The 14,020-nt window shown below is 37.5% G+C and overlaps 1 protein-coding gene across 2 annotated transcripts in view; it reads left to right on the top strand.

The window, feature by feature from the left end:
- Positions 1-13,087, top strand: part of WDFY1 (WD repeat and FYVE domain containing 1) — a 33,319-nt gene extending 20,232 nt beyond the window's left edge. The window contains exons 9-13 of one of the 2 annotated variants that reach the window (XM_081329849.1): positions 15-116; positions 720-850; positions 5,141-5,249; positions 10,589-10,673; positions 12,437-13,087. In XM_081329849.1, coding sequence (XP_081185975.1) covers positions 15-116; positions 720-850; positions 5,141-5,249; positions 10,589-10,648 — 402 coding nt within the window. In that variant the 3' untranslated portion in view covers positions 10,649-10,673; positions 12,437-13,087. Of the gene's footprint in view, positions 1-14; positions 117-719; positions 851-5,140; positions 5,250-10,588 lie in introns of both variants that reach the window. The other variant, XM_081329848.1, reaches the window with a different exon arrangement.
- The last annotated feature ends 933 nt before the right edge of the window (positions 13,088-14,020 follow it).

The following is a 14,020-nucleotide window of genomic DNA, read 5'->3' on the forward strand; positions in this document are numbered from 1 at the left end:
TCTTTTTTTCCCAGGCCCCACAGTGGTTAGAAAGTGATTCCTGTCAGAAATGTGAGCAGCCGTTTTTCTGGAATATAAAGCAGATGTGGGATACAAAGACCTTGGGTCTGAGGCAGGTAAGCCAGCATTGTTTTATTTATAACAGTATGAAAGCTAAAGAAGTTAATTGGGATGTCTCTTTGAATTAGTTCCTGATTCCCATGCATACTTCCTTCTCATCTTCCATGACCTTTCAGCAGCAACATAGCTCTTCTGGATTTTAAGTCAAACTTTTCCCAACCTAGAGTTCACTAGATGTATTGGAAGTGTACTTTTCAGAATTCCCAGCAAGTAGGGCTTCATCATGCTAGTGGAAGCACTAAAAACTCCACTCCTGAGTAGGCTAAATTAGGTAGAATTGTCTTGAAGTCTTTCTTTATGCATCTGAGCACAAATTAGTGTTCTGCGTTAGATTTGTCTAGATCAGGTTATATGTGCAAATTAAAATGTTCATTATGATTTTGATTATTAACTGAGATTTTTTTTATCTGGGACAGATTTAGACTGCTGTCTTTAGGAGATTACCTGGGATAGGCCTACAGAGATAGTAGGCTTCTTTGATGAATGCAGTGGTGAACTCATTGGCTGAAAACATGAGAATTTGATTGCTTTCTTCTTAATATTTGGATTAATTTAGAATATATTTCTGATTGCTTCTCATTTTCATTTCCATTATCCAGCATCACTGTAGGAAATGTGGTCAAGCAGTATGTGGCAAATGCAGCACGAAACGCTCCAGCTATCCCATAATGGGCTTTGAATTCCAAGTCCGGGTTTGTGACTCTTGTTTTGAGTCTATCAAAGATGAAGAGTGAGTACTGTAGCTTAGAGGACTCTGACTTACTGCCCTTTAGTTTTAAATCTGAGATTTGAGGCCAAAATAATATATATGTTAGATAAGAACTATAGATATCCTTCCTTTCATAAGGTTTTTTTATTCATTTTCTTTAAAGTTAATGTATGCAGGAAATAAAATTGGTTGCAAAGACTTAGGTTTTAATTTCTGCTAGTTCATTTCTAGTAATATATCCAATACTATTATAATACAACAAAAGAAAAATAGGTTTTCTTAATTTCTTTCCAAGAATTAATATTTATTTGTAAACATAGTCCTAGAGAAATATCATACACCAAACATACTATAGTAAGAGTCATCTCCATTCACAATGATATCTTATTTAAGGCTGTTTGGATTAACCAGGTTTTAATGGCTTTTTAGACAGTTAATAGGGAGAAAACCAGTTATAATAAGGGAATGGTTGGGATACTTTCCCAAAGAATGGAAGATGTAATTGAAAAGTCTTGTTTCCATAGTGTCTGTAGATAAAAGTCCTTTAGGTTATAACCCGTTCTCCCAGTTTTTACTGAACAGGCAGAAACCATTAAAAATTGGTGGTCTGAGGTTATGTAAGTCCCAAACCACGTAAGAGCTTATAAATAACAATAAGCAGCTTGAACTGCTTTCAGTTCATTAGTCAGTTCAAATCCTGTGTAAAAATGAAGTGGCTTTTTTTTCCGCAAAAAAGGGAGCTGATCCAATCAGGTCTTAGTTTCTAGGAACAAATCCAAAATTTGACAATACACCAACCCTAATACAGGGATTGTCAGAAACAAAATATGTTTTTTAAAAAAAGTTATTTCTGTCATTTCTGATTAGCAAAAGGATAGGATGGGAATTTTATCAAGTTCAGATCATAAAACGTTGCATAATTTCTACTTCACTCAATTATAAATGTTCAATCTTCAACATTATTTTGAAGTTCTAATATACATACATATTTTTCAGAATCCCATTAATTACATTCAAGCTTGCTTTGGATAAGCATAAAGGTAAAGGTTCCCCCGCACATGCGTGCTAGTCGTTTCCGACTCTAGGGGGCGGTGCTCATCTCCGTTTCAAAGCCGAAGAGCCAGCGCTTGTCCGAGGACGTCTCCGTGGTCATGTGGCCGGCATGACTAGACGCCAAAGGCACACGGAACGCTGTTACCTTCCCACCGTAGTGGTCCCTATTTTTCTACTTGCATTTTTATGTGCTTTCGAACTGCTAGGTTGGCAGAAGCTGGGACGAGTAACAGGCGCTCACTCTGCTACGCGGCACTGGGGATTCGACCCGCCAAACTGCCGACCTTCCGATCGACAAGTTCAGCGTCCTAACCCACTGAGCCACCGCGTCCCTTCTGGATAAGCATACATAAATCCAAACTGTATTGTTCTCTTCATTTTTACAAAAATGTTTTGCCATTTAAATAGCTGGTTTGCAGTAGAAGTTCAGTCAAAAAAAAAAAGGTGAAGGAATTCACCTTCCATTGAATGCCCTCTTCCTCCCTTCCTCTTTTTAGTTTTTGGTTGTAGTTCTTCCAGTAGTTTTAGTGCGCACATACGTTGCACATTTTTTCACAGTGAGTCTTTTAGACTCCAGCCTGAATCAAAATTACAGCTTTCATTGTTTCGGTCTTGCTTTTTATCCTTTCGTGCTTTGACATATTTGTATTGATAAGATGGCTAAAACAAGCATTCTCCTCTATAAGGAGGGAAATATTTTTGTCACGCTCTTTACAAATTATCTGTTAAAACCTCTTGAGAGCTTCTGTTCTTTTTCTGGCAATCTTCTAGTGAAGAAGCAAAATAGAGAGAAAGAAATAGGGGACAGAGCAGAAAGAGAGAGATGATCAAAGTTCATGGCATCTTTGAAACTGCAGGAGTACTCATTACAAATATTAGCTACCAGATTATCATTTGTTAAATAAATAGACAATGAGTTAAGAAGCTTGAAGTTTCCATTCATTAGTCAAGATGTACGTGCTATTTACTTTGCCTTGACCCATCCTAGGTGTAGTCCCAAATCCTTGAGCTCTTCAATGATTTCTCATCAGATCTACATCTAGTTTATGTTCTAGATATTACTTGCCATTCTTTCATGGTTGCTGTGTGCCTTGCTTCCTGCCTATTAACTTTCAGCCTAGTTATTTTGGTCTAGAGTTTGATTTTTAATTAATTATTAGGCAAAATTATGATTTTGGTCTAGTTTTGTTTTTAACGTGGGTGCCTTCAAGTTAGTTTTGACTCCTGGCAACTGTTTGGACATGTCCATGCAGTTTTTGTAGCAACATTTTCAGAAATGGTTTTCCATTGGCTTCTTATTCTGTACCTCCCTTTTGTTCCCTTCTGTACAATTATGTACAATTTTCAGAGTCTGCCTGGACAGATCCTTGCAGTTCTCTTGGCAAGGTTTTTCAGAAATGGTTTGTCATTGCCTAGGACTGAAATAGCTGGCTTCATACCCAAGGCAGGAATACAACTCCAGTCTCCCAGTTTCTAGCTGATGTCTTGACCACTACACCAAACCGGAGTTTGTACTCTACCTAGCATTTGGTATATTTTACTCTGACACTCCGTCCCACCCCCCCAGTAATAGGGAGGCTGTTTCTTCAGCCGTCAAACTTCTTTTGACGTGTAGCATTTGAACCTTAATTTCCCAAGCTCCAGTTTGAATTCCTGATTGAGTAATAATGGTTCCATTTTGCCATCTTTTTTTCTTACTTTTTAGCTATGTTGCTGTTTGCAATTTGTGGTGGCACAATTAGCTATGCTAACATAAATCTTTCTTCACCCCAAGTTGCCTCACTGTCATCCCATAAGTAAATAGCTTAAGATGTCATTAAGTGGTCTGGTTTCCCCCTTGAGCCAGTACTGTTCCTCTATATTTTCAAGTCAAATCTGTAATGCTTTGTCACACATTGTCTTGGAGGTAAGGTCATGGACCTGTTATGAGTAACAGGGGAAGTATGTTACGTGACTGTTGGACATGTATACCCATTTCCCACTAAGTAGCCTTCAGGCAAATATTTCTCTTCCATTGTTAGCTTTGCCACTTGCATTTTGTTTCTCGAGTTCCTTCATAGCTGTCATCAGTAATTTTCAACATAGCTTATCTCCAAAAAAGGAATGTTTTGCCACTTCCATAGTACTCTGAATTTCATTGTTACTTTTGATTGCAAATATCCTTGCTTTTCCTAATCACACTTTTCAAAAAATAATGAGGGTTGGTTTTAATAGTAATTTTATTAAATTAAATTATAAATACAAATATGAAACTAATATAAACTAAAAGAGAATAAAAAATATAAAGTGCAGGAAAATTAAAAAGGAAAATGTAGTAAATAAAAATTATAAAGGACTTCCTCCTTTATCACAGCAAGTGTCAACTCATCACCTTCTCATAAAATACAACAAATAATCTTTTTCCCATTCTTCCCACAAAATAATGAGGCTTGTTGAATTAGTATTGTTTTGTACCAACTCATGGATAGATAACAAGATAACTCAGATATAGAAACAGTGCAGTACTGTAGTAGGAAACATCCCGCTTAAATTAAAGGTTAAATCACCGCTAGGAGGAAAGCATGTTGACTAACCATTTTTTTCTTGTAAAACACGGTATGTTTTCCTGTCTGTGGTTATATTAACATTGTTAATTTGTTAGAACTTTAATATCTGTCTGATTTAAGCGAAGAACATACTTGCTTTAATTCTTCTCCATTGCTTAGGATATTTGCTAGATTAACTGTTCTCCCTTATGAGAAGACTGAATGCAGAGTTGAGCAGCAAAAGCGTCCATTCCTGAAATCATTGTTAATTAGATCTTCTGTGTTTACATTATAATTTGAAATGGTGTTTTAAGTTTTTGCCTCTGTTTGTGTGTGTGTGTGTGTGTGTGTGTACAAGATTGCAAACATGTTGGAACAGAGCCTTTAAATATAAATCACCTGGCATGTGGATTTGTTACTATCTTAATGTTGGGATTTGATTTTTGCTGTTGTTTTTATAAATCCTTTATTTCATGCTTGCATTGTTCAGATTCAATATGATCCTTAGTTAACTGGCTGCTTCTTCAAATATAATTATGAGGGAGCTAGGTGATTTCTAAATTTGATACATAAATAAAATAATTCAAATAATGAAATTGGTCTTGAGCTTGGCATAATTGCTTTTAAGAAGCTTTAGTTGCCTAAGTGTTTTTGTAATGCTGTCTTTTGCCCCTGAATTAAATAAGATCTCAAAGGTTGCTGTTACTTAAATTCACTTTTCTCTCTCTTCCAGTCGTGCCTCTTTGGCAACTTTTCATGAAGGAAAACACAACATATGCCATATGTCCATGGATATTTCAAGGGGACTTATGGTGACATGTGGAAGTGATCGTGTAGTAAAGGTATGCTATTCTTTTGTTTAGTACATAAAATACATTTCATACTAGCTGTGCTTTATCGTCCTCCAGTTCTGTTTATCTGTTGGTTTTTTTAAGAACAGCAAATGGAGGAAAGGAAAGAGGGAGAATAATCTTTATGTTTAGGTTAGATATGTTCTCAAGGTGCAGCCTTGTTTATTTGGTCATTTCTAAATCCAGCCACTTTCAGACAAGACCCTGGAAGAAAATAATTGTAAAATCTCATTTTAAAACATTTGTAAACATTAAGTATATATTTGTATACATTAAGAATGCACTCATTGAGTGGCATAGTGGCCTACAGGTAAAGATGTTCACCTCACACTCAGGAGGCTGAGAGTTCAATCCTAGGCAGCAACAGATATTTTTCTGTCAGGGCGCAAAAAGTAAATACCTTCTGGGAGCTCCACATAGGCATCAGGAAGGGCTGTCAAGCCAGTAAATGCTCACCTCCATCAGTTGCCACAACTCTACTCTGATAAAACGGATTTCAGGGTTGTAAAAAGGAAAAAAATGCACTCATTGTTATGATAAATATGTCTATTGACGTTAAATTCCATTAGACTATTTTTTTGGAGAAAATCTTAAGAAGTGGAGCAAGACTGCTAGATCCTAGAAAAACAGCGAATAGCTATTATGCTAGGTTAAATATGGTAGTTTGGCTTTTTTTGTGTCATGACCAGTTACCCTTGATTAACCTGTCTTCTCTTAAATGTAGATTTATTCATATATACCTTTCCTGTCTGTCGAGATCACCATTAAAAGTATATTTAATCTCCTGAAGTAACCTGTTTTTCTTTCTTAAAAATAATAATGAAAAAAGCTCCTATGATTTACTTTTCTCCCAATTTCTGGAAATACAGTTTTTTCCAGTATTTTATAAAGAATGTATCCTATGTGTTCATTATTTGTATAAGATGATTTGCCGTTTTTCCCCTAGAAATATTCCTAAAAAACATATTTGACACATTGAAAGTTACTCCATGATCTGTTAGCATAAAGGAAATTCTTTTTCCTTATTTGGTTTTTTTAGTTTTGAAAGGATTAGTCTCTAAACAAGGCTTCTATCTCAATCTTGCTACCAGTTAATTAAATCTGATGTAGATTTTTTGTGTAGCATGCAGAAGAATATGTTAATATGCAGTATATTTATAGGCAGCATCTGTAGCAGACTTCCATGATCTGATGTTTTTCAGATCAGCTGTGCTACAGTTTCCATAGCCAGTAATCAAATGTACTGAATAGGGACTGTAGGCATGGTAGATGTCTGGAAAGAACCTGTTCTGTCCCAGCCCACGTGTCCTTCCTATGCTCACAAGGAGAAACACCTCTTCCAATCAAGCTGGCATGAACCCCAGGAAAAACCCCAAACCCCTTTTATTATTCACAGACCTGAGTCAGTGTCCAAGGCAAACAAACACAGTTCACAGAAACTCAATCCTTAACACGAACGGTTGCCTTTGGCAACCAGCACCTCCCACACCTTCCCTTTTATTATGCAGCCAAGGTGTGGCTTTCCTAATGCCTGCTCCTTTGCCTTTGGAGCTGCCCCATTGCATTCCTTTGTCCTGCTCTTTTTTCTTGCTGGTGCTGTGCATCCTGAATATTTCCCAGCTACACTTTGTCACTGTCCAACTCAGACTCACAGCACAGCTGTCTCTCAGCCTGGGTGCGAGTAGAGGGGCCAGCTTCCTTTGTCAGACTGTAAGTCTTGCAGCTCCTCAGAGCCGTCCTCTGACTCTAATGTCACTCCAGGCCCCTCCTCTGAGGCCTCAGTCTCAGCTGCCAGATCCACGGGCTGGTGAGGAATCACAACAGAGCCGTGTTGGAGAATGCTAAGATGCTATGTGGAACAATAGGTTTAAAGAACTAACATTTGGTGAAAAGTGAATTTGCAAAATTCATGAATTAACTTTTGTATAATATGAGGGGGATCTCAGTCTACTTCTCTCAGAAACCCTTCACAGTCTGACCTTTCTTCCTTGGTAGAGCTATTTGTAGTTACTACTACTACCATCTACTTCTACTAAGCTGTGATGTATGGGGCAGATAAGGATCCCACAACCTGAGCATCTTACTGACAAGTGGCAGAAAAATAACCACAGCAGTAGTAAAGTAAAATAAACTCTGAAGCTGTGTTTTGACCCTTTGATCTTTAGAATGTGTCCCTAAAAATCCTCAAAATCAACTTTATTAAAAATAAGAAAAAGGAAAGTGTTTCTGTTCAGCTTAAGGCAGGGGTGTCAAACTCCCGGCCCACGGGCCGGATGCATCATGGCGAAAGCGCACCCATCCCATTGCTGGCAATGGGGGGGAAAAAGTCACAACACGTCATGTGACGTTGCAAGTTTGACACCTCTGGCTTAAGGTAATCATATCCGGCCCACGGGCCGGATGCATCATGGCGAAAGCGCACCCATCCCATTGCTGGCAATGGGGGGGAAAAAGTCACAACACGTCATGTGACGTTGCAAGTTTGACACCTCTGGCTTAAGGTAATCATATCAAAAGCCATCAGTGGTACAAGAAATAAAAATGCTAAACTCTAGACTCCAAAGGATTTACACAGCAACAGTATAAGATCATGGGCAGATCCCAAGGTAGTGTGGATCAGTAAATAATTTGGGAAACACCATAGTACCATTAAATCAAGTTGTTCAAATAAACAAAACTTTCACTGAGAAAACTGAAATCAGGAAAATTAAAACCTAGCACAACTAAGTAAACTTTTACCAGTCTAACCGAATAACTATTCCATGAATCAGAAGTTTTTAACTCAACTTTATTTGTAATTCCTTTCTGTTTTCTGAAAATTACCTGAAACAAAAGTTAATAGTTTTCCTTCTCACTATCCAGGACATATATTTATTTCTCCTGGAGATTTTTTCCCCTCACTTTCAATAGAACACACACTTTTTTACATTTACATTTAAGCTCATGTCTGAGAAAAAAATGTGGATTACCTGTTTCGAAAATTTACCAGGGCGTGTTTGAAAGGGGACTTTAAAATAATAAAACAGAAGATGCAAATTTTTTTTGGTTCCTAGAACCATTATCAGATATCACTTCAATATGAGCCAGCAGTGTGCTGCAGCTGCCAAAAAAGCCAACACAGTGCTAGGCTGCATTAACAGAGGGATAGAATCAAGACCAAGTGAAGTACTAATACCACTTTACAATGCTTTGGTAAGGCCACACCTGGAATACTGCATCCAGTTTTGGTCACCACGATGTAAAAAAGATGTCGAGACTCTAGAAAGGGTACAGAGAAGAGCAACAAAGATGATTAGGGGGCTGGAGGCTAAAACATATAGGGAACGGTTGCTGGAATTGGGTATGTGTAGTTTAACGAAGAGAAGGGTGAGGGGTGACATGATAGCAGTGTTCCAATATCTCAGGGGCTGCCACAAAGAAGAGGAAGTCAAGCTATTCTCCAAAGCACCTGAAAGCAGGACAAGAAGCAGCGGATGGAAACTAGTCAAGGAGAGAAGCAACCTAGAACTAAGGAGAAACTTCCTGACAGAACAATTAACCAGTGGAACAACCTGCCTCCAGAGGTGGTGAATGCTCCAACCCTGGAGGTTTTTAAGAAGAGACTGGACAGCCATTTGCCTGAAATGGTATAAGGTTTCCTGCCTGAGCAGGGGGTTGGACTAGATGACCTCCAAGGTCCCTTCCAACTTTATTATTATTATTATTATTATTATTATTATTATTATTATTATTATTATTATTATTATTATTATTATTATTATTATTATTATTATTATTATTATTATTTCTGGCAACCCTCTAATATAGAAGGAAAATAGCAGAGAGAAAGAAATAGGGAACAGAGCAGAAAGAGAGAAATGATCGAAGTTTATGGCATCATTGAAACTTTCTAAATTTCTAATAATTAAAAGTCTTTCTGCCAAGCTTTTATAAATTTGGGAGACAGTAGAGAAAGATTCATTTAAACATATCTTGTTGGGAATTGGGGGATAGACTGCATTTATGTGGCAGCATAGTAAAGCTGATGAACATTAGTGAGTATCCTGTCTGCTATCACCATCAATTTATGGCATTGGGGAATGCCAAGATTATAGATGAGCATTCCTTATTTTTCTTATGCTTCGCTGTATCTTCTTTGCCAGTTAGGAATTTTATGAACATTGCGGAAAAACAGAGCTGTTTTAAAACATAGCATACACCTTTCATAGCTTATAAAATGCCACATTTTTTACACAACCTGGGGCTGCGATTTGACTTTATGTTTCACAGAATCAATACAGATTATATATATATGTCCCAGGATAATGTTGCAGGATCCAATCTGGGTCGGTCACTTGAACCAAAGGTTTAGCCTTCTATGCTTTTGGAATTGTGTGTTCTGTACCAGCCTGCTACCGGCCTTGCAGAAAGGCAACCCCTGTACAAACGGCAGAGGCTGGAAAGCGTCTGAGGCTGGAAAACGTCTGCCAAGTTTATTACACAAACAAACAACAAAACATGAAACAAGATACCGGAGCTTTGATCCTCAAACGGAGCGGTTGCTTTCAGCAACCAGCCCTTCCCCAAACACTCCCTTTATTAGAGTTCAGGGCGTGGCCTCCCTGTGCCTCCTTCCGAGAAGTCCCACAGCCTTTCTCTGCTTGCTCCTGCTTGACTGCCTCCTGCGTCGGGCATCCTTGAACAGGGCCAGCTGTGGGTCATCATCATCCGCACTGTCGGGCTCGCGCAGCTGAGTCTCCACCAAGTAAGAGGGCCCTGGCTGGGGGCTCTGCGAAGCCTCCAAGCCATCATCAGCAAGTTCGTCTTCAACACCCTCCTCCTCCCCCTCGTCTGAGTCATCCGAGTCATCCGACCCGGCTGCCGGACCCACAGGCTGACCCTGAATCACAACACTGTGCTGGAGCCCACACATTCTGGTGAGAGAGAATTCCCTGAGGATGGGGGCTCCAGCACAAGTATGAAAGATCTGAAGACTAAACCTCTGGTCCTAGTGACCGACCCAGATTGGATCCTCAATAGATTGCCTTTTTATTTATTAATCAGAATTTAGCTAAATACATTGCATATTGCTTATTTGCTGAGAAATTCTATTTCCTATTTTATTCTACTGTAATGGGCTATCTTTGAGTCCCTTCTGGAAGTCTACACATGACAGAAGGTAAGATATAAATGTTTTGAAGTTTTCTTCAAATGGAGGATCCTTATTCCTCATTGACCTACATTTACATAACATAGCTATCACCATGCAAATATATAATAACCATTTATAAATGTTAAAAATGCTTATTCAGAATGTGGATCATGTGTCTTTTTTATATCTTTTTTTTTAGATTTGGGACATGACACCAGTAGTGGGTTGTAGCCTTGCAACTGGATATACTTCCCGTTGATCTGAGCTTTCCGGAATAGTATACTGTATGCATCAAATGGATATCTTCCCTTTCCTACTCCTGCCACACATGCCAGCTGCTTGACTTTGAGAATATCATTTTCCTAAGATAGACTTTTTTGTTTAGGGCTTACAAAGAATGGTGGAAGGTACCGGGTACAAGTTGATGGCCTGTGGAATGAACAGTAGGAAGGTTTACATACAATAAAATATCTGGCCTAGGAAGACCACTCATAGCTTGATTTTACTTGTAGCATTCAGTGTGCTTTCTCTGCTGAAATGATATTGTACTGTGGCTAAGGAATTAAAATGAGTACAGTATACTGTAGTGACAACAAAACATGTTCAATTTAGCAGTAATGTATTCTTTGTTAAATTGTCCCGGTAGACTAGTTTTGTCTTATGAATAGTCACTGTGAATGATGGTGCACAGACAAAATATAACTTTGCCAGCAGGAGGGGAAAAATTTCTTTCCCAGCAGCATTGCAATAGGGGTGGGGGCATTGATAGTGTGTTTTGGACTGTTTTGTTTCTCTGTTACATTTGATGTTCCAGTTTTAAATTGTCTGTTGCGCAAAGGGTGGATAGATGCCTGGCAAAACACTAAAAATGGTTTCAATAAGGGCTGAAGATAAATGAGGGATTTGAATCACACTTTTTGTATGTAGTAAAATGGTACAGTTGAGGCTTGGTGAAATAGTAAAGGTATGTTGAACAAAAACCCTATTTGTGGTATACAGGTATCAAGATTCTCTAAAGCCAGTTCCAAATCAAATTTTTAATTCAGTTTCAGCAATAACTACAATTGAACCAGAAAAGCTTGCATGTGGACTGCTGCAAGTAAAAATGGTAGGAATAGGTAAATTTAATAAAAAGATGGATACATAATTAAGTAAAATAATGGGGAAAATGTGTACATTAAAATTTGTCATTACTTTTGAAAATGAAAGTACTTTGTTATAGTATAGAATTTTAAAGAGAAATGGTAGATTGTGGTTCTTTTCATTTTGAAGGTTAAATTGTATTACTAAATGTACCTTTATAAAATCTGGTGTAGAATCATCAACATCAATGAAGTTAAATAATTGCTAATTCAAACCGATGGGAAACATTCATTTCAAAGTGTTGCACAAATAGACGGTTCAATCTGTCCTCCAATGAAAGCAGGTTTTTTGTATGCAAATAGTGTAATCAGCCACTTCTTTTAGGGGATATTTAAAAGTAAGTGAAGAAAAACTGCTTTTCCATCTTTCTCAAGGAAAGTTGCTTTAGGTTAATCATGAAGCTGTATCATCATGTTAAAATGTAAGCCCCAAAGAATCCTTTTAAAAAAAAGTCTTCATTAGGGCAATACATATGAGGAAGGGAATTATATAACCTGAGGGATTATCCCATGGTAAATCAGTGTTAGTTTTGGTAAGTCTTATAAAATGGGTATAATCAACATTATTGTTATTCAATTATTGCTCCTAAACCTCTTCAATAATTTTAATAGAGGGACAGAGATCAAAATGAAAGGGAGAACCAAACATTTCAGCAATATCACTATACAAATAAGATTAATCATTAAACGATGTTTTGTTAGAATTGTTACATTATTCTACTTACCTGCCTTATACTGTATAAAAAGGAGAACTTTAACTTGTTTGAATTAAACCAGAATTAATTATTTCACCTCAGTGTCCCCACCTACAGTGAAATGTAAATCTGGGTTAAGAAAAGCATCACCTTACACAAAAGCATTTGTATTTTTCCTCTCTAACCCTCTTAATATGCTCTTAAACTTAGGATAACCTGCTGGTGCCAGAGAACAATATTCTCAGATCTCAATATTTCTGCATATAGAGGAGACCGTCTACTATTTTCATCTATTAATTGTACAAATTGCACAAAAATACATTGAAAGAGTTGATAGTTCCACTCAAAATTATCCATCACTATTTTGCCAAATTTGTTCCAGGGCTGATGAATATTTTGCTAGTTGGGGATAAGTTAGATAGCAAATATTATTAATATTAAAGTGGAGGGCTCAAATAGATACACAAAGAAATGTTGGCAAAACATATTGTTTCTATATTCAGTGTTGAAGTTCTTCTGATAAGACATAGACCTGTAAAAACTCCGTTTCTTGCTTTGGATATAAATTGCTTTTGTGCGTGGGGAAGAGAATAAGGATCATGCTGTACATGGTAACAAAATTGGCCCTGTATTCTAAATGTGCAATCATTCAGATTTGACATATTTACTATGTTTTTCCCCCCTAAAACCTTTCTTCATGGGGGAAACAAAAGGACTAATGTATTTTTGTCTGATGACTGTATTCTCGTGAAACATTGTATCTTTCATTATCTGAGAAACTGTTATTACTGTTTGTTGTTCTCTTTTGTCTTAAAAAATGGGTGGGAAAAGCTTTGACTATTGTATAATAAAAATATTTCCTGTAAATTTTGCTTATTTATTCATAACCTGTGGGGACTTTTCACTGCACACTGTGTGCATCAAGTGTCCTAGAGAATGATAAGGACTAAAGAAATTCAGAAATTGTAAAAATTTCCTAATTTAAGGAACTTCTGTTACTCTGGAATTTGGATGAGACTTGCAAGTTGTATGATTAGGCAATGGCAGGAAATCAAGTCCTTCAAACCATTGGCTGGCATCTGGGATACTTCCATGCTAGGAAATAGGAATAGCAAGCTTACAGTATCTATGCCAGAAGTTCCATATAACAATGGGGGAAAAAAGAAGCTGATGAGAAAGAAAAATCTATAGCAGACATAGTAAATTGCAACCATAAAGGAAAACTTTGAAGACATGCAAATTGAAACCGGCAAGTCTAGAAGCACACAACATTATAATAAAAATTAATTAGATTTATAAGATTGCCAATAAGAGACACAAGAGAGCTAGGAGATGTTCCCTCAAATAGGGAAATCGCAATAGCTCTTCATCCTGTTTTACCATACCTTTCCCAGTTTTCTTCTCTAATCACATGAAAATTATGATCACACACGAACTTTGGAGGAGTTGTCAAGTCCACCCAAGGCTTTGTGAGGCCATATGGAGTCCTGTGCCTTGGATTGCGTTTATCCTAATTTAATCTTGACTCATTCTTCTGGACAGCTGAATAAGAGTAGGAGGGAGTTTTTGTATAAATTGAAAGAAGCTTTTTCATTTGTTCTGTAATTAAATGGGACTATTTTATTCCAGGCAAAAAGGGTTTGAGGAGGAGCAAGGGAAAAATTATCAAGAATATAAGTGACTGAGAGGAAGGCCGTAGGAAGATTGGGGCAGCTGTTCAGAGGGTAAGGCACACTGGGCCTTTGATAATGGCCAAGGACACGGAGAAAAGAAGGCATTTGGAACATAGGGATG

The sequence above is a fragment of the Vipera berus genome (assembly GCF_964194415.1).
Source record: "Vipera berus genome assembly, chromosome: 5".
Classification (NCBI taxonomy): Eukaryota; Metazoa; Chordata; class Lepidosauria; order Squamata; family Viperidae; genus Vipera; species Vipera berus.